Source organism: Mycteria americana, chromosome 1 (assembly GCF_035582795.1).
Source record: "Mycteria americana isolate JAX WOST 10 ecotype Jacksonville Zoo and Gardens chromosome 1, USCA_MyAme_1.0, whole genome shotgun sequence".
NCBI lineage: Eukaryota > Metazoa > Chordata > Aves > Ciconiiformes > Ciconiidae > Mycteria > Mycteria americana.
The window spans coordinates 124,669,834-124,696,873 of record NC_134365.1 but is presented as its reverse complement, the minus strand read 5'-3'; the positions used below and the strand labels follow the sequence as shown (position 1 = coordinate 124,696,873).

General features: G+C 42.4%; 1 protein-coding gene across 5 annotated transcripts in view; it reads left to right on the top strand.

Moving 5' to 3' along the window:
- The window catches only part of HSF2BP (heat shock transcription factor 2 binding protein), a 44,005-nt gene extending 17,577 nt beyond the window's left edge, over positions 1 to 26,428 (top strand). For 4 of the 5 annotated variants that reach the window (XM_075519557.1, XM_075519565.1, XM_075519581.1 and 1 more), the window contains 3 exons: positions 1,199 to 1,316; positions 8,161 to 8,264; positions 16,911 to 17,600. In XM_075519557.1, coding sequence (XP_075375672.1) covers positions 1,199 to 1,316; positions 8,161 to 8,264; positions 16,911 to 17,119 — 431 coding nt within the window. In that variant the 3' untranslated portion in view covers positions 17,120 to 17,600. Of the gene's footprint in view, positions 1 to 1,198; positions 1,317 to 8,160; positions 8,265 to 16,910; positions 17,601 to 24,604; positions 24,748 to 25,728 lie in introns of those variants that run through there. The other variant, XM_075519572.1, reaches the window with a different exon arrangement.
- Positions 26,429 to 27,040: the final 612 nt, after the last annotated feature.

Here is a 27,040-nt window from a genome sequence, read left to right as displayed (position 1 = left end):
GGAGGGGTGGGGGTGCTGGGGTTCTGCCTGAGGAGGAATCAGGATGGTGGAATGAAATCTTGCTTCACTGAAGCTGATACAAATTTTGCCGGTGACTTTGATATTACCAAGATTTGTCTCTTTGTAATTTGGGAAAGGAGGTTGCTGAAACTCAAATGTGATAAAGGATACAGTCAGATGAACAATGTAGAAGGTACCAGTTTAATCCTCCTAGTTACGCTGTAAAGTAGTATTACACATTAAAAGAACACCGAGGATGTGATCACGAAGTGCCAAGTATTCAGAAGTTAGAAAACACCAGAACAGAAGTTCTTAGTGCAGTCTTAACACAGCCCAGTGTGCACAAACCTTGCGATAACAGTCTTTAATTATATGCTGTGTCCATAGTACCTCTGCTTATTCAGAGGTTAAAAAAGGCATCATGATGTATGTGAATAGGAGTGAGAACCTGAGGCTTCATGGAAGTGGAAGAACTGTGTCATGCAGCAGATCCCCAAACTTGCCCTGAATGGGAGGCCAGGGAACCAGGTTTTGTCACTAGTTACATACACCACGCTTCATGCGTTTGGAGGAGGCTTGGCCAGTTGCACAGTGCAAAGAAGTTCAGGTTGCTGGAAGATACCTCTTGCACATAAGGATGCCCTAAAGTATGGGGAAAGCATAAGGGAAAATACTAAAGGAAAGTCTGCTTTGGAGCAGCAGTCATTGGAAATATTTTTGCCTTTTGGTTTGTGCATAAATAATGCAGTGCTTGGAGAGAGGTAGGAAAAGAGCTTTTAAGTAGATGTTGATGAGAGTTTTGGTTGCGTAATGTGCCAGGTATATTGGATTAAGTGATTTGTAAAACAATCTGCAATCTTGTTTTTTTTAAAGGGGGACCTATAATGGTCACCTTTGCTTCAGTCCCATGTTATTTGCGGATGAATCCAACCTTTTGTTTCATAATTCACTGTGTTACTATTAGGATACTGGCCATTCCAAGTAAATATTTTAATTATCAAAGTAGAATTATGAAGGAGTTTGACCAGTGTAATTTGCTGCTTCAGTATTTGCTATGTAGATTAATATAGTTTGAAGTTTATATAGATGCCATAGTTCATTCTTCACAGCTGACATATCTTTTTAGTGGTCCTGATAATTAGCATAAACTTTTGTTTGAAACATTATTTTTATGGTGATCTTTTGTGTTCTCTCACAGATGTGGCTGCGCTGGCATGTGGCCGTGAATTCTTGGTTAGTTCAAGTCGTGAATTACTGGACACAATGATGCACCTCCTGGGAGACATGAAGCCGGGACTCTGTACCAAATTTAAAGTGTATGATAACTTTTTTTTTTCCTTTCAAATGAAATGCATTATCTTGCAGTGTAGGTCATAGTGATGACAGCAATTTTCCCACTCTCTCATTATTTCCTTTCCTGGAGAGGAAACATAATTTTTGGAAACTCTTTTCACAGTAGCATTCCTTGCAGATACACCAGGCTTGGCTACAAGGCTAGCTTTACCCAGGTTTTGTGTCTCTTCGGAAGTCTCTTAAGCGCCATAATAGTATGGAGATGAGCAGGGATGCACTCTTCTGCCTTAGGAGGGGCTCATGAGTTGAGGGTCAGATAAGGAAGGTGAGGTCAAGTTTTAAAACAGAGAGGATGTGGGAAATGTGGACTCATATTTATTCCCTTCCAATATGAAGACTGTAAAATGCTATATCTGCTTAGTGAAGAAAGTGAGTTACGTATCTGCCAAGAGCAAAAATTAAATTAGTTTATGCTACTTAGTAGCCAGAAGCACCATGCACTTACGTTTGTAAAAGGTAATGCCTATAAAGGGGCCTTGTGACACAGCATTGTAAAGAAAAGGCCATGTTACACAGTTCAGATGCTGGAAAAGTTGTATTTTCCAGCTGATGGAGAGATTAATAAACTATTGTCTTTGTCTTTTTCTCAGAGCTGTTACAAGCTGAGGATGTATGGCCTTGACTGAGCAAATTACCGTGGCTTAAGGAGTACTTGCTCATCCGCTAAGCTGGGGGCACTTGCCCTGTACGCCTGGTTAATTTGTTCATGAAGATGGCTTAAGCCAGTCTGGTGGTTTTTTTCATGGGACACACACACACAGACACACACACAAAATTCATACCCAAGCCAGCTGTCACAGCTCAGGGGACAAACAGCAACCCTGTCAGCCACAGTAACTTGACTGCATCCATGCACCCATTTAGGCAGGTTGTATGTGATAGGCATGAAATCAGGCTCGGTCTTAACTTTGGATAGGTTTTATCTTGCCTAACCTCAGCTATCAGGAAGCTAGATGTCAAGTATCTGCTAACTGTCTGGGCTCCTTCCCACAGTCAGTGGAAGGAGATGGTGCTGTCAGATGATCGCACGCTCAGCCCGTGTTAGGGGGAACGAGTTGCCCTCTGAAGGTGCTTGCCTTTCCCCGTTGGGTAGTGAGGGGGAAGCTGAATAGTCTGTGCTGTAGGTAGTGGTTAGGTACTTTGATGTCAGTCATTTATTGTGTTTCCCAAGTGTTGGGCTTGAAGGTCAGCACTCAAAATAGGGTAGTTAACTCTTGCAACGGTGGGGGTTTTTTTGTAAAGCCCCAACGAAAAGATTTGTATGAGAATCTCAACTTAAGAAAGAAAAGGTAATTTGTGCCTTCATGTATATAACAACAAAAAAAACATGAAAAGAGGATCTATACTGTTTCAAAATCTGTGCAGAAAAAAAAAGAAAGGACTTTATTTGGAGAGGAGGAGGGAGAGGAAAGTGTTCCTAAACACACACTCTGAATTTCAAGCGAATGTGTGTCTATGGGTCCAGGTAAATTATTTTTGATAATTTCAGATTGTATTAATGTAATTGGATTTGAGGGCCTTCCTTTTGAATTGATGTTTTGGGTGGTTTTTTAACTATATTTCAAAATCTGCCTGCTTTGCAGAAGAATTATACATGGTGATATAAACTTGGCTGCCATACAGCAATACTGATAAAATATACATAAAACAATTCCATGAAGTGGTTAGGGATTCAACAGGGACCAGCCTCTTAGGCTAACAATTGAGTGAAGCTTAAAAAAGAGGTTGCACAAGGTATTTGATAAGTGAGAAACATTAAGTATATGTTACAATAACTTGTATTCAGTGCAGTGATAATGTTTTCTGATGTTCCATGGAACCAACACTTGCCATTTGATAAAAAAATTGCTGTATGATGACACTAGAGCAAATGCCAGAAATGTGATTTTTTTCTTCATGGCCTTGTCATGGAACGAGGGATCCTAATTTGCTCAAATGTTTTAGTGCAAAATGTTTCCCGTGTTTGGCTTTCATATCCGTGGTCAGGTTCCTTTTCATCTGTGAGCTCCCTATGTGTCTTGTCACTGTTCAGTTCTTAAAACCCATTACTAACACTAGATCTCCCAGTATCAGCTGGGAGATTTTACACTCTCCCAGCCCAGCAAAGAAGGGTTTGGGGGGTTGGTTAGTTTGTTTGTTTTTAAATTGTTCTCTGCATGTAAGGTTTTTTAGCTGCTTGTTAATCTTAAATAATCAACTTTTTCATATGCAGATGTGTCAGAAGAACTCCCTTTTCTTCCTACCATAAAATGAAAGACAATTGTGAGATAAGGATATGATAGTTAACATAAATTGTAGTGAAACTTCAAAGTTATGTATAGATGGACTCTGGAGTTGTCATAAATAACGTTTACACATGCACACACATATACGTATACAGACACACACATTTTTAAACTACCTCATGGATACAAATGTCTGTACATTATTTTGGAAATGCAATGTGTTTTTACTCAAAACATCACCATGGTATTACATGGAAGGACATCGTCAACTCAAAATGTAATCAGTTAAAGAAAAAAATTGGCTTATTTTCAAGGATATGTTTGTCCTTTGCTCAGTTTTGAGGTTTTACAATTCTTTTCTAGGTTTTATTTTCAAAAATATTTTTCTTTACTGTGTGGCAAATCAGGGGAAACTGTGAATCTAATTCTACACACAGCATCAAACAAAGTAAGCTGATAGAGGAGTTCTCTTTCCTCTTCTAGTTCTAGCAATCCTGCGTTTTACTTGTACCAGTATATAAATTAAAAATGTACAGGGGAAAGCTGTCATTTATTCTGGCACTGCTACAATATCTGTTGTAGTCCATGAGTATGTAATAAATATATCGAAGGCATCTACATGAGTGCTGGGACTGAAATCTCATGGGTGTCTTTGCCTTTCTGAAATAGCAGTGGTGTGAAAGACTTTAGGTTTTCTTCTCATTGGTATAGTGTTTGTTCAACATTTGTAATGGTTAGGCAATCAATAAACATTTACACAATTGTTTGTAGCTGTAATTAAATTGTTAGGAATATTCAACTTTGCTTATGTAGCAGTTGAAAGTAGCCAGTAAAAATATGTACTTTAGTACATATCAGTATATTTTTTGTACTAATCCTATGTATTAAGCAAACGAGAAGGGGCTTTAGCTGTGCTTTTAGTTCTGGATTTTAAAGAAAGCATTGACAGATACAGTACTACAAGATGGTAATTAGATTTGGCTTGCCTAAATAGGAAGACTATGAAGTGCATAATTAAAAAACCCTCCACATTAAAAAAACCCCAGAAAGTATTGTTTATACAGTAATTGTGTGTGTCAGGTTTGCTTCAATAAGCACTTTTGCAATAATTATCGCAAAAAATACTTATTAGAATGTGCAAGTACTAGAGGTGAAGGTGGTATAAAGGGCCTGGAAATGCTTCTATGTTGTGCTCAGGTGAGTGTGTTTAATTAGTAATAACATGCTACTACATTGGCTTGTGGGGTGGGTTATGTTGTCTTCTGACACTCCAAAACCACAGCGCTTCCCTGGATCACCACCACCAGTCCCTTTTGTCTGCACAAAGCAAACAAGTGAAATAAAAATACAAACATAGCAGTATCTTTTTATGTCACTTTATTTCTAACTGCAAATGTCAAACAGATTAAGGATGAAAGACATTGTCAAGAAATGTTAACACTTTCCATTATAAGATACTGTTTTATTGATCATTTTCATTCTGGGTGATCATAGGTAATTATGGCTGTGCTCCTTTGTCAGGGTTTGGGTTCTGGAAGCCAAGTAAGAGCTGCAGAGGCTGTATGAAAAGAAGCTTATGGGCTTTACAAGCTGCAATTTCAGTTCCACAGCACCCCACGCTGCTTGTCAGTGGCCACTGATGCAGTAGATTTAATAATCTACATTTCTTCCTACTGCCTAAGAGCCTAGGTGATCAAACTCACAGTGGTATAGCACATAAGTTATGCCTCTTACAACTCAGTTTAGCCTGTAATGGATTACTTTCTTTCCTGCTTTCTGAAGGAATGCACGGAGAGTGTCTGGAAGTCTGCTGGTGGCATTGTAGCTTAAGCCATGAGAACTCATTTGAGAATAGGATGTGAGATGTGAAGTCCATTCGGAATAACGTTATTTCCCTTTTGTTTGGAAATGGTGGCAGTGCAGTGACATGCAGGTTTATCACAGTCATGAGAGATAGCAGCAGCCAAGCTGGCCCCAGAACAGAGGAGAACATTCCAGCCTGTTCCTGTTTCTCTGTAATTGTTTTGTATGCAACCCGGCACCCAGCTGTGAGTGGGTATGATGACATGTTCCGTAAATGTTATAGGAGCCCTGCTCATTCATCCTCCCTTTTCATCATCCAGAAGATTGACTTGTGTGTTGTCATCTTTGAAAAGAAATAAAATAAAAAGTAATAGTGTGCATCATAGTACATCATAAAGTGTACTAATGCCCTGTCCCGCCAGGTACTCCACAGCTGTAAAGATGATCTGCATAAAAGGCAGGGCAGGAGAACATTGCTAGGAGGGTGAAAGAAGACAACTTCTGACTCCAGAGTATGGCTCTTTTTTCAGGAACATCAGGGGCCTCTTGGCTCAAAGTTCATAGTACAGCAGTGATCTGATTCTGAAAGAGGCTGAGCATTAGTTTGTCTTGTTAATGTCAGTGGGGATTTTTTTCTGGATGTTTTCTGCTTTTGAGTATCAGGTCCCATTCCTACTGGAAGTTAGAGGGAAATTGAAATAATTTGCATTAAGCCCACTGAGACTCTGCTTAGCTGAAGAAGAAGTTTTTATCCACGAAAACCATAAAAAACTTGTATCAGCAACGTGGAAGACAGTGTAACAACATCAACATCAAATGTTTGAAAGCAGAACTTAGTTCAGTGGAAACTGCAGGAGAAAAATTAATCCCAACGAAATGCTCTGCTTTGAGTATTAGCAATTGTTCTGGATAGCTTTGGAAAGGGAGGCTCATTTTGAGCCCCGTGTTACCATACTTGTCTGACAGTTGAAAACAGTTAAAAGTAAATTTTGACCCAGGCACTTTATCTGCATAAAGAAGCAAAGCTGCCATTTCTGTATGCAGCTTCCTGTAGCTTACATTACCTCAGCTCTGTCATGGCTAAGGCTGAGGGGGTACCAGTAGCCAAACCCCCTTTCCCTGATGGGTTTCAGATCGTGCAAGTTACTGACCATACTGAAAGCTTTTCATGTTTGCAGTAACTTCTGCTGTGGGAGAAGCCAGTGGGATCGGCAGGCTAGAGCACCCCTTTTAAAATGCAGAGCCTTCTCCAGCCTACCTGTTTTTCTCTCTGTAGAAAAGTTGAGACTTTGGTTTAGTTTATAACCTGTGATGTATGCAGCCCCAAAATGACTAATGAACTCCCTATTTTAGAAGGCTGATAAATTAGGGAATCCTGGGTTGGAAGCTTTTGAAAATGTGGCCGAAATGAACATATACTTACTATGTGTATTTTTATTTTGACGTTTACTGACGTGCAAGGGACGGTCTTGGTTTCGGTTTGTCAGAGATGTCGTCTGAGTTTTTTTTCAATGCTCAGTTAAGGAAATGTTTTCTAGCTGCCAGGCCATAGATCTTCTCTGTTACCTGCAAGACAGGATACGGGTTCTGTCCTCCTTCAACATCAATGACCATGATAAAAGACCAAAAAAAATCACATTCTGGAAAAAAAAAAAGGCTTTGAGCGGGCCCAAATGTTATTTGGAAACAGTTTTGAAGAGGTGTGGGTGAGAGTACTGTTTGGCCTGTGTTATCCTGGTGTTGATCTACACTCAGACAAGAGCACAGTTTACAGCCAAATTGAATTCCAGTCTTATTGACTTTAAGGAAAAAAAATTTCCACTTGTACCTTGAACATAAGCAATCTGGATTCCTGAAGGCAGAGTAAATAGGAAAGTCCATGATGACATTTTAAGAGACAAGCAGTCGGTTTTTTCACAGCAGGGTCTCACTCGATGACCTGGATTGTATGGCCCTGCCTGCCTGCGAGGGGCTGTACAGCAAGTAGAGCAAGCTGGTTCTCTGCCTTGCACCCATAGCAGAAGGGACGAGTCTAGTTTAGGAGGGAGTGTGCTAAGCTGAGCTGGGACTAGTAATACAATCCTTTTCTCTCCTTCAGGCCTGTCCCCTTCTTCCAAATGCTTCTGTAGGCATAGTAACTTCCCCTGCCAGCGGAGAGAGACTACATTGGTGTTTGCTGTATGCTGGCTATGTATGTATTGCATCTGTTCCCATTTGCGGGAGGAACAGGAGGATATGTGAGAGAGGATGGCATAAGCAATGTGTCTGTGTTTCAGCTGACCGGAGGGTCAGCGTACAGAAAGGCCGGTATTGCACAACCGATGGAGCAGAGACTTCCTTTGACGTTTCTAGTACTCACTATACAGTCTTGCTTTCTGTGTTTCCTTGTGGCCCTTTCATTTGTCAAGGCAAACAGCTTATTTGAGATGATCATCTGCCCAGTGGGGATCGTCACCACGAAAGCTCTATTGTATAGGTTGTGTGGTCACATAAAGCCAAGTCCTGGTTTTGCACATCTCACGTAATGAATCTCATGGAGTTTGAGATTTTGTTACTCTCGCATGGCTTTTTTCCATGTATTTGAAATATGTGATTTAACAGTAGAAACAAGGTTTTGCACAACATTGCTTATATATAATGTGAGACTTGTCTTTCTTATCAAAATATGAATTATTAGAGTAGGCTTCTACATCAGTACAATGCTTGGCATAAATAGCAAAAGATGCTAAAACATGCAGAGAAGTCAAAGGACATCACATCTTTTTTCTTTCAATTCTAGGCTAATGCTAATGTCACTTTACAATGTGAGTATCAACTTGAAAGGCTTGAAGTACATCAGTGAAAGTCCAGGTTTTATTCCTTTGCTTTGGTGGCTATTGAATGGTAAGTTGCTCTGAGAACCTTGTAAATTGAGTCTTTGGGGATTGTAGATTGGCAATAGGTGTTGCAAATAACAAACCAGAAATTTATATCTGTAACCTGATTATGTATAGTTTTTGTCAGATTAAAAGTAAACAAAAAGGGCAAATAGCTAAAGCAAGAAGATGCATATTTCCCACAACATTTTTTGGCACTCTATGTAATATGCCATTAATATAAAATCTATGAACGGTAGAATTAAAAATAGGGAATGGAGAAATTTGATGAAGTGGATTAAAAAAAGCCACCTGGGTTTTCACATACCAACTTTAAAATAAAGCCTGAGGAGAAACTATGTATCAATTCATTACCATTTAACAAAAGAAGATGTAACTGTTCTGACACATTTTGGGGAAAGAAGCCAGCCCCTGTAACTACACTCACCCGTGACAAAAGTGACCCTTTCTACAGCTGAAGAGAGGCCTTGTGCTCCAATAGGATGTGGGGTTGCCGGGCATGAGTAGTGTTCCCAGCTTTGCCTTTGGCCAGTGCAGGACTTCAAGGACATCAAGGAATTCTGTTGCCCCTGTCAGGTACATGAGTGACATCAAGGCTCTGCTCTTTTGGAGGCTTCAAATCCCTACATAGGAGCCAGCAGAGATTGATGTTGCCAATGTGCGTTGGACTTGGCTGGCAGCTGTGCGCACAGCTCGTAAGGGACAGTAAGGACAGCAGTAAGGGCAGAGCCATGACACTGTCCTGCCTATGAACTGCTCCTAGAGTTGCTCTGTTTTGGCTTTCTCAAGATCTTGTGGCTTGTCTGTGGGAAGATTTTGGTGTGCAGTTCATAAGACTGGGGAGGTTAGTCATCCCGGCACTCTATGCTGCTATGCAAAACCCTGCTAAAATACAATTAGTGAATACTAACAGCAGCTGAAGTGAGAGAGGTTGCATCTGCTTTTTCAAGGAATTACTTTGATATTGAAGTTTTGGAAAAGCTTTGATTTGGGCTGGTAAACTGGAAGCTACTTTTTTTGCTCATAGTTCCCTCAACTATTTTACAGAAAATGTAGGTACTTGTGCTTTTCACCAAATAATTTCCTGCTTTGCAATCCCATGGGCTCTCTCTTCTGAGATCTCAGAAAATTAAGTAATCCTTGTAATACTGTTGGAAAACACCAGTTTTATAGGTTTTTTAATATAGTTTGAGAAAAATTGTATTCTCAGAGAACACTGAATACGTGGTCCTTTGTTCTGCTGTGCTTAGAAATTTAACATATGTTAGTCCAGATTTTCCTTTTACTTTATGTTTGCCTGATATATACATAAGCTGTTGTTCTAGCAAAAAAAAAAAACCCAACCCAAAACACCCTCAAAACCCCTGTTTAACTATGAGTTCCTAAATATGCCCTTCTAAATGTTGTGATAAAACAAAGAAGCTAATAATTTGATGCAGTCTGTTGTTTGAAGAAGGGTCCTAGCTTGCATAAGAGGATGAAATGGGGCACAGTTATAATTAATTTGCAGCTGCTAATGGAAATAAGAAATGGAAAGGCTACTCTGCATTTTGAAAGTGTTAATTGTGTATGGCTGGGTTGTAGAAGGAAGGACAGGCATGGCTAATTCCTTCACTTTTTGATAATAGTTCTCCAGTTACAGCAAAGGAGGAAGATTCTCAGATAAACCACGTGTTGATTCAGATTTCTGACTTTGGAGGAAGTCTGCTTACTGTCAAGGGAGAGGGCTGACTAGTTTGTATATCAGATGAGAGGTCAGATCCAAGACCTGATCTCGTTCCTGTCATTTTGTATGAGATCTCTGTAGTTCCCTACGTTTAATCTATTTCTAAATGTTTCAACTTGCAAAACTCAGTATCTTCCTCCCACTCCCACTCCTGCTCCTCTCCTGTTTCTGTGGCCAGCATCTTCAGCTTTTGCTAGCCGTGATTCAGCTTATAAACACCTGGAGCTGCTACAGCATAAGGTCTTAACAGTTTTTTTCCATGCAAGAGAGTAAAGCACTACACTCTGCTGGCAGGGTATCCTGTATATGCTGCCTTCCTGCAGGAAGCTTCTTCAAAGAGTGTTTTGATTAAGGCTTGTGAGATGATTCAGCTTTCCACAGTTCTGTAAGCTTTTATCAGCATTTCCACTAAGAGAGGCCCCAGAAATCATTCTCTGACTTTTTATTTATTTTCAGAGAATCATCCTGTTTGCTTTTCCATCGTCAGTCTACAAGTGTCTGTGACCTCAGCCTATACATCAAGGCCATTTTTCTCCCAGTGGCTTGTATGCAGCTGATAAACCCCTCAAATTCCTTCTCTGAATTCTCAGTCTCTGCCCAGTTGTCTTGTCCCCTGAAGAAGAATGTCCTTCCCATTAAGTGAAGAGAGCAAATAATTAACTTGATTTTCTTTATTCCCCTTTGTTGTATCGGAAGCAAAGAGGGATTTGATTCAGGTTGTCTAGCAGGCTCTTTGAAGAGATAGAAATATGTGTTGACATTGAATACACAGATTGGAAGAGAAAGGAGGAAAAATCTAATAAAGATTTCTAGTGGAGTAAGAATGTTAATAGCAAACTGGGTTTGTCTGTCCTACTGTCTTTGGAAAATTTGGATGAGCCGGTATGACTTCACACTCACTAACAAGAATTCTTAATAGCTCTTTCTGCTGGAGGCTATACTGATAATAGGAGAAAAACAAATGTTTGACACACTTTCTGAAGGTAATGTAGATTGCTGTAGTTTTAGCACTTTATGAGGTGGGCTATTTTTTCTTTTTTTTTCCACCTTTTTAAACACTGTCTAAAAGATGGGCACCTTTTAATAAGCAACACTGATCACTGAAGAATATACTCTGATAGCTTACGTAGCTGTTGTATTCTTGCGTAGGTATCAGCTATGCCTACCTATACCTTCCCAGCCTGGTGCCAGCATAAAACACGTGAGTGATGACTCAGATTTCTGTTCATGGAGCAGCTTGTGGGATCAGTAGAGTTCACTTCTTGTGGAGCACCATTTGTTTGCAGAGCAGCTGTTCCCATCTTGGAGAAAATAGGCAGCTTTAGTTTCCTCCATCAGCTGCTGTCCCTGTGTTGATGTCTTGGCTAAGGGTTTCGCGTAACTTTCAGGTTTAAAGAAGCCCTGTCCTCAGCAACAGAAAAAGAAGTTATATAATTTTGGGTAGAAATCCACCTGAGATTTGTCAGTATTTTTTTCTGGTGCTTTACATCTATAGATGCAGTAAGACTTTCATTCTGTATTTCCCAAAGAGGTAGACTGGGACTTTTTTCTGCCAAGGCTCTTCTGAAGAATAGGAAGTCGCAGTCAGCTCAGGTATTACTAATAAAGACTAGATTTATGTTTTTCATTTTTGATCATACAGAACATCTACCAACAAATGGGTGCTGGAGAAAAAGGGTCTAGGATCTTCTCTGGATTTTTTGGTTTGTTTTTTTTTTTGGTTGTTTGTTTTTTTTTTTTTTTTAAACTATCCTGTACCTTTATTTTGGTTTTCCCTACTTTTCTTTTCTTTGAATGCAGTTAAAAAAAATTCTCTCCTTGGATACATGAGAAAGTCTGTCTGAATTCCGCACTATGTCAGTGACTTTTCTCATCTATAGCTGGGAAATTGCTCCAGGTACTTCATTAAACAAAAGACAACAAGAGAAGTATGACTAATTTTAGATCTTGCCCTTCAGTTTCCTCCACCACAGTTCCACATGGAAATCTAACCTTGTTTATCCAAATTCTTTGCAAATGACAGTCTCTATTATAAATGCCTGTATGAAGCATATTCTAATTTTGCTAATGCTGCCTGCAACCTTCAATATTTGCTTTGACTAACCCTGAAGGTTTCTAATGCCTTGCTTTTCTGTCTGAATTGGTTATGGCTGTGAGAGTTTTTGAAAATTCAGGTTGTTTGCATGGCAGCATGTTATTTAAAAGACATCTGGTCAAATAGAACCCCCCTATTTATAAACCGATGTCTGTATTTGAACAAATTTTGGTTCGTAAATCAAAACCTCAGTTACCAGTCTTTCAAGTGCTCAAAAGTTTCATATTCTTCAGACTGTGGAACTAATCTTAAAAAGAGGATTACCCTTCTTGCCCTTTAAGACCACATCCATTTTCTTAAATGCAAAGATGTCAGCTCTGACGCAGAAAGTCCCTGAACCACAGTTAGCTGAGAGGCTGGGGGACCAGCTGAACACTGGACGCTTGCCCTTTTCCATACTCTTCTCTAAGCAGCTGCTGCAGAAGATACTTGCCCAGATGGAGCTCCGGCTGGGCTCTTGCCATCTGAGCAGGAGTCTCTTGAGTAGGTCCTTGCCCTGCCTAACAGCAGGCTCATACAAACTGACGTTCTCCTGAGGAGCACAGTGTTTCCTTTTGTGAATATATGTAAGAAACCTTAACTGTGGTAAATGCATCTGCGACTGTAAAGCATTGGTTTCTTCTTACATTGTTACTCTCGTTCAGTAGCTACTGTGAGAATCCTCAGAAGCCCAAGCTAGGATTGATGGGAGCTGGACAACGTATCTAACAGCTCACCCACGAATCTGCCAGCTGCAGGCAACATTTGTGCAAGTTCCTTTTCACTCGCAGCCCCTAAGTAGCAGTCAGGCAAATTGGGACCGAATTGCTGCTTCGATCTGGACCCTGGCAGTCTCTCTCAAGGATTTCCCTGATAAAAGCATGACAAGCATGTGTCTGTAGGAGAGTGGGGAGCTCTGGTTAGCTGAACTCCATTTGAGAGCAGCCACCTGGCCATGGAGGACACTGAAGCAAACCCAGCTGTTATACAGGAGCTGGGGCAAATACGTTGCAGAGAGAAAGTGCATTTGTGTCTATAGGAGTTGCAGCAGCAAAGCTCAGTCTTTTTTCTGCCATGGTGTTCTCCCTGCTCCTTCCCCACATAGCATCTTTATTGTAACACTTCTTGTCTCCTTAGACCTATCAGCATGACGAAAATGTCCGGAAAACTCTCTGCTGCTGCAGATACTAGCTCAGCTCTGCCAGCATTGGCAATGCAAAGATCTTACATGGGGAAAGCTGTGGCCCTGGCTCTCTCTGTTAGACATGCTGTGAACGTAGGTAGTTTGACTGGTTCATAAAAAGGAAAGGGGGAGTGGCAGGTCGCCCCTTCCTGCTAGAATCAGACAGTAATTGAATTGAATGACATTTATGACAGTGGTGGGAAGCTTTTGAAATACTGCTTTTGCACATAGACATAGCTGTAAACAGCTTGCTGGCAATAAATCTTGCATTCAGGTGGCCAGGGAATGGTATGGGCATGTGTAAATTGACTTCACACAACTTGGAGCCAATTGTAGATAAGCTGTTTAGCATTGATGTAATGCAATTACTTAAACCCTGCTGTAGGGAACAGTTCATCTGAGAGCATGGTGCTAATGACAGATGTGACTAAAATCTGTCCACGTTATCAGTTGCTTTTGTCAGTGACTGAAAGCCAGTGACATCAAACGGTAGTGCTGGCAGCTAGCAGAACGTCAGCAAACTCCAGCAGTTTCAACACCTTGTTAAAATTGCATCAGCATTTTATGATGGTGGTAGGCTTACGCTATGCTTGTGATCCCCGACTGAGGCAAGCAGCTTGATTTCTTCCCCTATTCCCCAGAAATAATGACTGTAGTTTTCAAATTTTAGTTGAAGAGATGTGTGCTAGTTGTTGGGAGGATATGATGCAGTGATTTGATTACAGCTAAAGGATTTTTTGATCTTGTACAAACAGAATGTTACTCAGCTAGTGTAGAAATGACTAAATCTGGAAGCTATTGAAATAAATATAATGCTGAATAATGAAGATTCCTTACATTTCTTCTGAGTATTCTTTAGACAGGGTTTTTAGAAAAAATCCCTAATGATATTGGAGAGACAAGAGAAAGACTTCTAGGGTATTTTTTTTAAATCCTCTTAGAAAACATGATTATCCGTAATAAGTAGTAGTCTCAAAACCGCATGTAATCCTAAGGGAGTATATTTTAAGGCATATGTATTTATTTAACTCGAAGCATCTCAAAATACATGCAAAACAATGGCAATCAGAGGTTAAATGTGTATTAAGTAATCTTCTGGTGCAGGATCATTTCCTTCCTTTGCTGTATGCCCGAGTGCCTAATCTGTTCTTCATTTGAGTGACTCAAGCCGTTAAGCTTCCCTGGCTCCTGCTGGAGATTCTTCCTAGAACCAGCTCTTACGGGAAAATGTTCTTGCTCGTCAAGCTGGAAATCATTTCCTGATCTCCTACAGATCCTAATTTTGTTAGCTCCCCTGCTAACGCTTCTTCCCTGATCGATTCTTTACTTTCTACAGCCTTTAAACACTTGCAGGTAATAGTAACGTAGATGCCTGTAAACAGTATTAATAACAAAGCACTTTTGATCCAGGGATTTAAAACAACTTACATATATGAAGCTTCCCAGCAGTACTGCAAGCCATTAAAAGTATTAATGGCTTTATTTCATGGAGGAATAATGGCACACGGAGGAAGACTCTAATGAACTGCATAGATTTTACTCCCAAAATCTCTTCTTACCTATTCGGGCTATGGTTTGTTGCTGCTATTTCTGGTGAATAAACGTAGAATAATACTAAGTACAGAGAAAGGGGGCAGGTTATATGTGCAGAGTTTGAACATTATATCTGGCAAAAAAAAAGGAATTAAAAAAAACCTCTGGCAGGCATGAAGACAAAAATGGAAGGAATGGGAGGACGAATGCAAAGCTTTTAGTCATATTTTGATTAGGTCAGAATAAATCTGACAACCAAAACTTGCACCCAAGTTTTTTCAAAAGGATTCACTGAAGTGTTGCTGCCCAAGAAATTGGACATGAAGTCTTGCTGTCTGTGAGGCTGAGTGGCAGCATTTCTCCATGAGTTATGACTGCTCATCACTCAGGAAATTGGACCTGCAGGTACTGCGGGAGATGATGATGGAAAGAGGCTCCTTAGAGCCTTCAGCCCAGGTGGCAGCAATAGGAGTGGCTGTGCTATGGGTGAGGCCACTTCTGCGGGCTGTGCAGCACTAATCATTGTTTTTTTTAAATGCTGATTTGAATGTCTAAAGTTGTCCAGTATGCCCAATAGCGAAGATTGTCGTTGCACAGAAAATCAGAAAATGCATGTTATTGTTTAGTTTTGGACGATTCCTGTGTCCTCAGATTGTGCCCCACTCTGCTACTTTCCCAGAAGAAAGTAGAATACCTTTCTTAAGAGGTTTACACTTTAAATGGGGAAGAAGGTATGAGAGAAAAGACCTACATATCTCACTTATGATGGAAAATGGAGGGAGAGAGAGAGAGAGTGCCTGGCTTGTGGGTATAGATCAGTTGTCACAATCTTTAATACTGTACTTCAGCCATGTGCTAGTGGGAATTACTTAAAAATTCCCATCTGGACAGTCAGTTTCATGCTTAAAGCTGTAGTTGTCTTCACTGTCCATCACATTCCGTTTTCTCCCCTGGGTGCTTTCAACATTTCCCCTTACGCTTTAATGAATAATCGTCCTTAGTCCTTTTTCAAGTCACCAGTGTTAGGTATTAAATAAGCCAGGAAAGGAAAGAACTTGCCTCAGCCCACCAAATGATTCCTTCAAACTCAGTACAGTGGCTTATTGCTGCACTGCATTTATGCTCCTTCAGTGAGATTTTGGTCTCTGTGGTGATTTTGTGTGCAAAGTGATCTGAATTAATTTTTCTCAACATTTCTGCACAATGCTTTATCAAAAGCTTGCTGAAGACTAGGTATGCTAATGACAAACACATAAAAAATTCATGGCACATGGAACAAATAACTACTTCAGCCATAAAAATATATTATATATTTTCATTTGGAATATGCAGACTAGAGAAGTGCAAAAATGGGGCTTTCTACCAGGTGCTTTTGATACAGCTATAAACAACTAAATGCAAATGGACTGTTGTGAACGATTAAAATATAATGCTCCTAACGTTTCAGTAATTAAAAATACATCCTGTGTTCTTAACAGTAGAGTTGTTATATGTCTTCCTAGCTTAAGTCAGTCAAAGGTCTTTGCTATGTTTCTCTGACGCATTCCTAAGCAGCAGTGCTTAGCTTCAGTACCCATTTCAATTTTGTGTAGACTGAATTAAACACTTACAAGGTTGATATACCAGAAAGTTTTATAAAGATTAATATTTTATTGAGCTTTGAAGAAATCTGAAGGCTTGTATAAAAAGAAATTAAAGAAAAGCCTCGTGATTTACTGCAGATTTGATTAGTTGGTCTGTTTGTTTAAGTCTGAATAGTCATGGGATGGATATAGCTTGTTCTGCTCTTAAATTGGATTGCATCCAACAGTACGTCTTGGCTACTGACTGGATAAATTCAAGTTGATAAATTCTCTGATTTATAGCATTTTCAACATTTGAAAAACAAGAGAAAGGTTCCTGGTTATCTCTCCCTCCCAAACACTGCTGAGCACAAGCTGCTGAGGAGGGCAAGATGTTGTTTTCAGGTTCCTTCTAGAGTCAGCCAGCCAGTACCAAGTGGCAGCTGTGAATTACAAAACTTCAGTTATTCCCTGTCTGCCTGGTGGGTCATGAGGAATGGCACTGTAGAGCTTTAATGCTACATTTTTGGACTCGCTTCTAATAAGCACTGGATTTTTTCCTCTCCTACTTTTAGACCCAGATGCAGAAGTTTGTCTTCATGCTTTGCGGCTCCTCCAGTCTGTGATTCTGGAGCCAGAAGTATTAGCCAAGTCAGCCTCTGAGATGCGTGATACTTTGCCATTTCAGCGTATCATTGCACTGTCAAAGAGCCGCAATGCAGATCTGCAGGCACTTGCAAAAGAACTACTTGAAGATCTTAAAATACTTGAGTATGAAGTATAGAAGAGCTCTATGACACCAACTGCTTATGTCTTTCCTATATTTTTATGCTGCAAGAGTTGTTGGAGATGGGCTTGACTGAAAAAACCTCTGCCTAAGTTCCTCTGACAAAATCCTTTTTGGAAATTAGGTAACCCAACTACAGTAATACTTGGGAAAACATGTTGGGGTTTAGCTGCCCAAATATAATCTTAGGTGATCTGATAGAGATGAGACAGACTTAATTTCTTTGAGTAGGATTTTGTTGATAAGCGGTTTCCAAAATGATCCTGGTTATGTTGTCTATTAACGTATATAGGGAGTAAAGTAGTCTTCTCATTCATTGACAATATATAGTTTGTTGCAGTGGTAAATAATCCTTTTGGCCCATCCTTAAGAATTACTGTACTGTGAGGAAAACTTTGTTGCTTTTCGTAACTCTTCTGTGTCAGAATGCATACCAAGTTCCAGTTTTATTGATGTTGTTTCTCACCTCTCTTTTTCTATTCTAATAAAAGAAAACTTAAATTCTGTAGTGTGTTATGGATTCTGCTTTCAAAATTTGCATTCAGATTCACTCGAACTGCAAGTCGATCCAGGCATACTAGAAACTGAGCCATTGTTTTTTTCAAAAGCCCTGGAAAAAGGAAATTAATTACTGTTGTCCGTGGTACCTAGTTGTGTGCTGAAGAGGCTAAAATGAACTGCTTCTCTCGTGAGCAGCATTGCATTCCCTCACAACTGTGGTGGTTGTTAGAGCTTCTGTGTACAGGTTGCTTACCTCAGTGGTAAATACAAACATTCGTGTGCTTTGTATTGGTAGAGTTTACACATTTTTTAGAAAAAAATAGCATCCATTTCTGTGATGACAGAAAGAAACACAGCTAGTTAGGTGATGCTATTCAAGGGAATAGCAAATGAGAAATGCAATGCTGTGGTAGCAACTTTTTCCATACTAAAGTTATGGTACCTCAGCTGTGAACCCAACGTATTAACAAAATATAATGTGGACTTCTAATCCAAATGTATAGAAAACATGAAGTAAACTTAATAGGATTTAAATATTGTGATTGGTGGACAGTTTTAGAGGAAGACCATTGTAAAATGGGTAAGTTAAGATATAGGTCATCTCCCATTAGGCTATTTGCAGAATGATGAATGTTCAGAGTTAGAAATGTAATAAATTGGCTGAAAATTACTTGAAATAATTGGCTCAAACGCTACAAACAGTAGCAGTCTGATTTGGGACTGTCTAAAATGAAGATTAAGATACAGGTCTCATACATGAAAGGGTTACATGGGGTTCTGCTGTGTCTGATTCAACACTACATCGAACTTACCAAGTTCAGATTTTGGAAGGCTTTATATCTTCTTTAAAGCATGCTTTCTTTGGATTTGTTTTCTTATCTTGCTATCCTAGTTAAACCTCCTAGAGTTTAATCCTAAAGGGATCAAAATGATAATTGGGAATTTCCTGGAATATCAACTCATGAAAGTGTTCAATTTTAAGAAACGCTAAAGGGCATCCACTTTCCATTTAATTGGTATCTGCTCATGAAGGTCTTTCATCAAACTTTTGGAAGCCGGTAAATGAAAAGAAAAAAGTTATGTGAGCAGAAGAGCCGGTGAAGCCTCATGTCCTGTGGATTTGAGATATTTCTTGAAAATTTCCCTGTCCTTCCCAGTCCTTCCCAGCCCTTCCTGCTGAAACCGAGTCCACCCAAGGGGCAGCATGGAGTGCATGAGCTGAGGGTGACACAGATGCTCATGGCCAGGTTAGTAAGCTGTGGCAGTGGGCTGGTTAGCTGCCGCCAAGCAGGGTGTACACCACTCTGCTAGCTTTGCCCTCATGAAGGTTTTAATTTAAGTCTTCTCTGCTGCTACCCTAGCTGGTCATGGAGCTTGAGGGAGCTTAATTATCTTTGAGAAGTCTTCCCCCTCTGTCAAGTTTGCTGGGAGCTGACTGACAGATTCATTGTTATGAGAGGGACTGGCAATGCAATTGCACCTCATTTCCATACGGAATCAGGAAACAAAACACTCAGGACTGTTCATTTTAATTGTGTGTCCACTGGCATGGTTGGCACTTAAAAGCCATGCTACAATAGGTGATTTGAGACACTACAGTTTTTCCCCAGCTAGGTGCTCAGATCTGATGATAAGTCTTTGAATGCCTCCCAGATGACTTTATTTTCAGGTGTTGCTCGCCAGGACTGTTTCTTCAGAATCAAGCCATCAATGATCCACCGACCTTGAGAAAGTCTTTTTTTCTGTACTAAGTGTTTCATTATGCAAGATTGATAAATAAGAAAAAGTCCCCCCATCTGTGAAACACAGTGTATCTTCAGAAATACCAGAGAGCAAAAATACCAGAAGCATCAGAGAGAACCTGTGACAAACAGGCTTCTAGGAAAGTCTTTATGTTTTCCCTGAATTTACTTTGTCTAGGTGTTTGCAATTAATGCTATAGTTTTAATTCTTTATTTGGGTTTATGGAAAAGAAAAAGACAACATTTGAGGGGAAGTTGTTATTATAGGGAAGCAAATTCATAATACTTTTTGGTTTGGCAAAAAAAAAAAAGGTCACTGGAGTCAAATTGTGCTGAAGTAAGGCAAGTGGATAGAAGCCAGGGATAAGCCTGACCCCTTAACATTTCAGAGTGTCTGAAATTTCATTAAGGTTTCTCATACTTAAATATTTCAGTAAAATAAGTTGGACATTCCTAGTTGCAGATTGCATTATGAGCTGTTATATCTTTTTGCTGTTTTTCAGGTTCCTTTATTCCCCAGTCCCCCATTTGATGAAGCCAGGGACCAGCCCCCTCCTCCTGCTCCTCTACAGGTCTAGGGCTGTGTTGCGATTAGTTGAACCTTTTTGCTGTGGGAATGAAGCCTGCAGCTTTCCATACAGGCATCTGCTATACCCCATGCATACTGTTGGACGTGTCATGGTGGGATTCTCCTGGACCCCGGCATCTATCATAACCTAATGATCTGTACTCTCCAATCAGTGGCATCAATGCCTTCTTTGTTGTTTCCTTCTCCATGCTAAAATTGGTGGGAGTCTCACGCCATCGGCTGTAGAGGAAGCTCCAGTGACTTGCTGAGACAAGGTGCCCAGTGTTTAGTTTAGATGGCTAAAATTAGGTGAGATGGGTCCTACCCTTTGGTGTCTATTTTGCAATAATAGATACAGAGCAAGTTTTCAGGTTACTCTACTGTTCACAGACAGCATTTTAGAATCTCGTTTGTCAATAAGCTTGAGAAATCCCTGTTTGGAGGAGAAGAGCGTTTAAAGTCTTAATTTGTCTTCATGTGGCTAGTGCCAGAAATTAGGCTGTTAAGTAACTGTGGATCTCCTTTGAGTCTCCCTCTCCCCTGAAACACATATTTTTTGGCAGTTTATGAATAAAAGGAAGTCTCTAAATAACAGGTGGTGCTCCAAAAACTTAAAGTGTGTCAAAGCTTTATCTACAAAGTTGAACAATGGGTGATATACAGAACACAATATGACACTATAAGGTGCTGCTGCAGTTAAAGACTGGTTAACATATGCATTATAAATCTCTGGTTTTACTTTGCTGTGAAGTTTTGCTTTTGTCTGAAACTGTGGGCCATTAGGAAGTTTTACTGGTTTAAAATCAAGAGTTCAGCGTACGCTGTGGAAAACACCGGCTTTAGAACGTTGCTTTTTCTGGATTCTATTGAAAAGTTTGGGATTCTTCTGTGTAGTAATTGATTAATTGCATTGCTAGCTTGCAGGAGAAAAGGCGGTTCACACAGTCAAAGCACTAGTTTCACTAGCCCTGTTCAAAGTCCAGAGTTACTCCATCGTTGACATTTCCTCTGTTATACAATCTCAGAGTTTCAGTGAAGAAGAAAACGTGAGTTTGGTGTTGCTTTGAGATTATCAGAGTTACTCCAGATTTATACCATATAACTGAAACCAAATTTGACTCACACTAAGCTGTCTCAAAAGATGAAAAATCTGTTTTAAAAATTCTTAGAAGAAAGCGCCTGTTTACTTCACAGTATCAGCTGCACAATTAAAATTGAACTTTACTCCTTTCAGTTTTATACACTGCGTACAGAGCCGCTGAAATGACATCAGTTTACTGACGCTCCTGGGAAATACTGGCTTTTCATACTTAGTGCTGATGATCAAAGGATGCAAAGGAAAAATAAATGAGGATCCCCTAAACGTATTTCCTGTAACTTAAGAAGTGTAGCTATGTAACGTACTGCCCCACCCATTCTTTGTGTGCTATCCTAGGTTGATGTTTGGCCTGGACTATGAGCTGGCTGAAAAGAAACTGGAAAACCTCAGCAGAAGAAAGTAAGGCCCAGTCTGAAGGCAGACCTTCCCCGGCGGCTCTGTGCCCCGTGCTGAGTGGGAGGCATGGCAGCATGAGTGGCCTGGCATCTCTGAAGGGGACTGAGATCCTGGATGAGAACAGCAACCAGCTGCCCAGTTCCTGAGGGAAGCTGGTGTTTGGTTGCATGCCGACGCTGGCCTGCTCCCAGGAACTCATAACAAAGGTGGTGAACTAGAGTTCAAGACACATCATCCTGTTATGGTTGTTTAAGGGAGGGAAGTAAGTTGGAGGAAGAATGGGAGAGGGTGGCGATTTGGTCATATGGCCACGAGTGAACTTTCAGATGATTCAATTTCAGCTGGTTGCACCAATCATTTAGCTGCTCCTTAGGGTTAACATTTGCACTTGTGATATGCGCTGATTAGCACAAATTGGACTTCAGAATTGATAAGATTTTACAAGTCTTGCAAATGTTGTATGATTCATCTCCTCTACTGCTTCCAGTCCTGCAAGGATGCTGGAGGTGAGGAGAAAGGAGTTTTACTGGGGTTTAAGGAACCTCTGTTTCCTCTGTTATCCCTGCCCGATGCATGTGCTACAAGTTAAGGGATATGCAAAGCATAGCTGCCCCTTCCCTTCCCTTCATAGCATCTAATTTGCAGCTGCATCTGGCCATGTCTGTGTTGTTCTGTAGGTAATTTTCCTGATTTGTATGCAGGAACTTTTGCAACTGCTAGTTGCTTCTCGTATACATGAGTTACAAGTTAAAGCTGATAAAAAGTCATCAGAAAACTCTTCAGGTCATGCAGATTTTAACTTTTCCAATGCTTTATGATGACCTTTACAACCTATAACTTGCTCTGTCGGAAACCTTAAAAAGACTTTGACCAAATTATAGTTCCGCATGTAATTTATAGGACTATAATTTTTACTGTGGGCGCGACTGCAGTTAAAGCACTTTTGATGCCAGGTGCTCAGTCTTTTTGAATGCATGTGGTTTTCATTTTCTGTGCTGTTGGACGGCAGTCATGAGAAGCAGCAGTCACTGAGGGCAAGGCTGGTGTGGGCCTCGGCAAGGGCTGGGGAAGGGCGAGATGTTGTGCGACCTGGGTGGTTCTGCCAGGTGGATGGGGAAGGTCGGGTCCGACTGAGCTGCTTAAGTGGCTTTCACGCCACCTGGGTCTCGCTTTGAACTGAGGCAGGAGAATGGGTTGGGTGTTAGGAAAGCAAGTGAGCTGTTTGACGCTCTCTGCAGAGAGATAAATGCCTCCTTTCTTCTGTAGCTATATTGCTGCTGAGGTCAAATAAAGTGCAGCAGTCACCCTGTATTAGCACAAAACAGAAAATCGAGAATGTAGGAAAAGAAGCCCAGTTCTTGGGTCTGCACTCCTTCCTCCTGAGCAGGATCTGTGGTGTCCAGAATCAATTTCAAGGGCACTGTGGCTTAGCCATGGCATGTGCAAAAGCTGATCAGTGCAACCAGCCCCTTGCTGCTTGCCAGCCTACTGCGGCTTTACCAGAGGACTTGCTACTATGGTTCCTGGTGTTGTTACAGCTGTCCTAGGGCTCGTTGGGGCCTTCAGTGCAGCACAAGGACAGGTCTTCAGGAGGGTTTCTGCCATTTTCTCGGCCGGTGGGTTTCTGGGAGCTACTGGCATGGGGAAGAGGTGGTGGGCATTCAAAGCCCAAGGAGAGTCAGGGCCTCCGGCTAGGGTAAGAAGTCCTCCGAGTCACTGTGATGGGAGTCTGGATCTGTGTCAGTACTCCTAGGCATGTGCCAGAACATTTAATTAGAGGTGGAAGATCTACGAGGTGATGCCATGGTGATGGCAAGGAAAGAGAAACGTGGTCTTCCAGCTGGTCTAAGCAGGGAGCAGAGCACTGGGGTGCTGAGGGCAGGGAGGCTGGGGCCCCGCCAGGCAATGCCGTTCCTGCTGACAGGGCTGCAAAGTTCCCAACGGGGCTTCACTGGCCTGGTGCGAGGGGTGCAGTAAATGGGGAAGAGACTGATTTTAGGTGGGTGGGTGCAAGGCAGCTTCTGCCGAAAGGGAGGTTTTCGCAGGGCCAACCTGCTGGTGGGGAGCAGAGCTGAGCTGCTGCCTCAGCCCCGCAGCAGGCCAGGAGGGAGCCGTGGTGTGGCGATGAAGAGCTGGCACGCGTGGCTCCACGGGCCCACTGGGCCTTGCTCTGTCTCCATCTGCCTCCTCAGCCGCTTTTAACATGGCTGACAGCACCCCGGGGCTGGGCTAAGCGTGTGTCAGCTGGCTTTGGTGCACCAAGGGCAGCTCCTCCATGCTCCTCCACGCCGCTGTTGACGGCACTGAGAGGAAACATCAGGGAGGTTTTCTGACAAAAGGACCACTTTGCGCCTGGGTGAGCTGTCTGAAGCTTTTCAAGCCAAGTGTCTCTTGCCTCCACAGCCTGAATGGCCATGAAAGAGGGTCAGGACAAGCCATAATCGCCCCAGCAGAGCCCTGGGAAGCCCACAGTCAGCAGCCAGGCACCCCTGCCGCCATGCCAGGCTGTAGCTGGACCCCATTGCTTGACAGCGGGCTGGGCGCCAGCGATAAGAGGGAGCTAAGTCTCTGAGCAGGCCACAGGCAGGGCAGGGCAGAGCGGCTGAGCAGGGCGGGGGCAGACTTGCCTGGGATTTGAGCAATGCTCCGGGCTCTTCTCCCGGCAACAGAGCAGGCTTTTTTCCACCCAGGTGGGGGGCACTGGTGCATGCGATCCCGAATGAGTTTCCTGAGCTGCCTTACTTCGGGGGAGATGGCTGAGAGCACCAGGGCCTTGCCTGTGCCAGAAAATGGCACTAGCATTCTGTGGGATGCCTTTTCTGAGTAATGAACCTGGGTGAAGGACAGGGTGGCCAACCTGAAGGGCAGACAGACACTGTAAACCCGAGTGCCGGCAAGGGCAGACTCTCCAGCTGGCCCCCGGCAGGTCCCCTGCCCACCCCGGCAAGACCTTGCTGGCACTGGAGGTGTGAGGGGAGAGCTGCTTCCAGGGAAAGCAGGGGACTTCCGGGGGATCTGTAATGCATAGTGGGCCCATAGTCACGACACCCGTGCGGCAGATGGGCAGGTGGTTACCTCTGTTTTGCCTGTGTAGGCTTGCTGTGATGCTTGCAAGATCCCCAGCACGCACAAACAGAAATACGTGTGCTCTTGTGACTGTTTTTTGCATTTCACAGCTTGGCTGGGTGCAGCTGCATTTTGGAAAATACAGCGGACGCTTCATCCTGTGCCTGACACAAAGAAGCGCAGAGCTCTCCATGCACTCAGAAATTGTTCAGCAGCAAGAAGCTACCGATAGCGATTGCTGCTCTTCCCAAACGTATCCTTTGTCTTCTTTTTATTCCAGTAACTGTTTATTCCTGCAGAGTGATTTTCATGAACATCATTACTACCCTGTTGCAGCAGCTTAATCTCTATGAAACAAGAGCAGCTGAGTAGGAGTGAGTCACTCTCGTTCCAGTAAGGAAGCCCCTTCAGGAAGCCTCTCTAGCAATGATGTCCTGTGCAGCCCTGATCCACCGCCGAGCTATTCAGCTTTAACAATGCTGACAGTGTGTAATACTGCCCCGGAAACCTTCAGAGATTGCTTGTCAGACATAGCCGGTGTCTCCAGTGCCCAGGCAGCTAATCTAGCAGCAGACAGATATAGGGTAAGGAAGCCAAGGGAAAGGAGGTACCCTCTTGGTTGTAAATGGCAAGGGACCAAAAGGTGCAGGAGTCGTTTCATGAGCACCGATGGCAACCTGGAACACAGAAAAAAAGAGACTGCCTCTGGGGATCTTAAAGTCAGCTGAAAAGCTGAGCTGCTAAAAACAATAGTGCTGCTGCAAGTGACCTAGGGAGGGGGAGGCTTCAAGGACAGATTACAGGCATGAGAGCACAGTGAAACTGATGTGGAAGCTGCCACAGAGGAGGCAGCTTTTGAGAAATGTACTGAGCCTGTAACGGAAAGGGCTTGGTCCTTTTGGCCACAAGCCTTTGACCCCGGAATGATACACATTTTTCAGGATGGAGAAAGGGAGAAAGTACATTTGCCATTAATTTTTAATTATAATGGAGTGTTCTGCAGTGATAGGTTGTTTCTATTGTATAGGCTGTCTACAGCAGGGGGTGGTCTGTCCACTGGCAACCTTCTCACTGATAAGGTTGTCACAAGAGGAGCAGAGAGGAAAGGACTGGAAAATGTTTCTAAGGCACTGCTATAATGCCACAAAAAATGAAACACTGCTACACAAACTGACCATTTCCATTTAAGTGCTCTGCTGCTACTAAATTATAGTTTCTTAGACCTGCATTTCAGTTTCTTTGGGCACAAGAAGGTCGTACAGCTTGTGCTCCACTGATGGCCAGGAGATATTGTCTCCATGGTTCCTGCTGGGGCCTGAGATGCAGCCCTCCAGGATGAGGTAGGATGTAGCTGCTGGGGTGCTCATCTGGGACTCAGGGGATGGGGACTTGGTTCCCTGTGCAGTCACAGGCCTCCTGTGTGCCCAGGTAAGCCACATGGACTGCATTTGCTGAGGAGCTGAGCTTCTTTTGGAGCATTCCTGATTTCAGAGGGAGTATGCTGGAGGGTTCAGTCCTCCAAATTAGATTTCTGCTTTGGTTCTCTTTTCATGTAACTCCCCTCCTTTCTGCCTTAGTCTGACCACTTTTATTTGGGTTGCAAAAGTCTTTGGGATAAGTATCTAAAGTATCAAAGGGGCTGTCATCTCACTTGGCTACTACTGCAGTCCAGTAATAGGTGGTGGATGGAAGGAGAAGAGGCAGCCTGAGGTGTTGAGGATACCCAGACTACTGCTTCCAGCCTCCAGCTGGCTCCCGGCTCAGTTGGTTGCATAGCTGTGACATGGCCTCTCTGCCAACCTGATAGTCCACCCATGGGTGATGAGTGAGACCCATGCAAGCTGCTAAGAGGTCCCATCTTTGCAAAGTCTTACGAGTCTTTTCCAGTACAGAGGATGTTGTTCCTGCCAGGTTACAGAGAAATCAGTGGAAAAGAAGGCCCTGGGCACACTGCTCCTGCCTATCTGCAGCCCAGCTTGCGCACAGCAGTCTGGATTTGGGCAACGTGAGCTCTCTTGGGCTCATGCTGTGAAAGCAGGGTGCGGGTGCCAAGAGGAGCAGCTCCTATATTGCAGGGAGGGCTAAAACTGGTGTTCCTGCTCTCACCACCATAAGTTATGGGAGGGAGAAGTACTCCAGCCCTGTGCTCCTCTGCCCCTCCAGATGGAAGACTGCTAAGATCCTAAATGAGGATCCTAGGATCCTAATTGAGATGCTAAGACCCTAAATGAGAATGAAGCAATGCTTTCTGGATACTTTGAGGGAAAACAAAAGGACAAAGGGCATTCTGGCTCCAAGGGGAAGAGAAAAAAGAAACTTGCTTCCAAGGATTCAACCCTTAAGCACAGTGACGTAGAAAGAAGGAGATTCTGTTTACAGAGGAAGTGAGAAAGGAAACTAAAGAGTGGAGAAAGAAGAAGCAGCTCACCAATGAAAGCTTGTCTTTTGGGGCAGGGCAAAGAGGTAGGTCTGTTCCCTGGGGAGCTCGTCTCCCAGAAGCAGAAACCACTGTCTGTGGCTGCATTGCCCACGGCACTGGTGCGCTG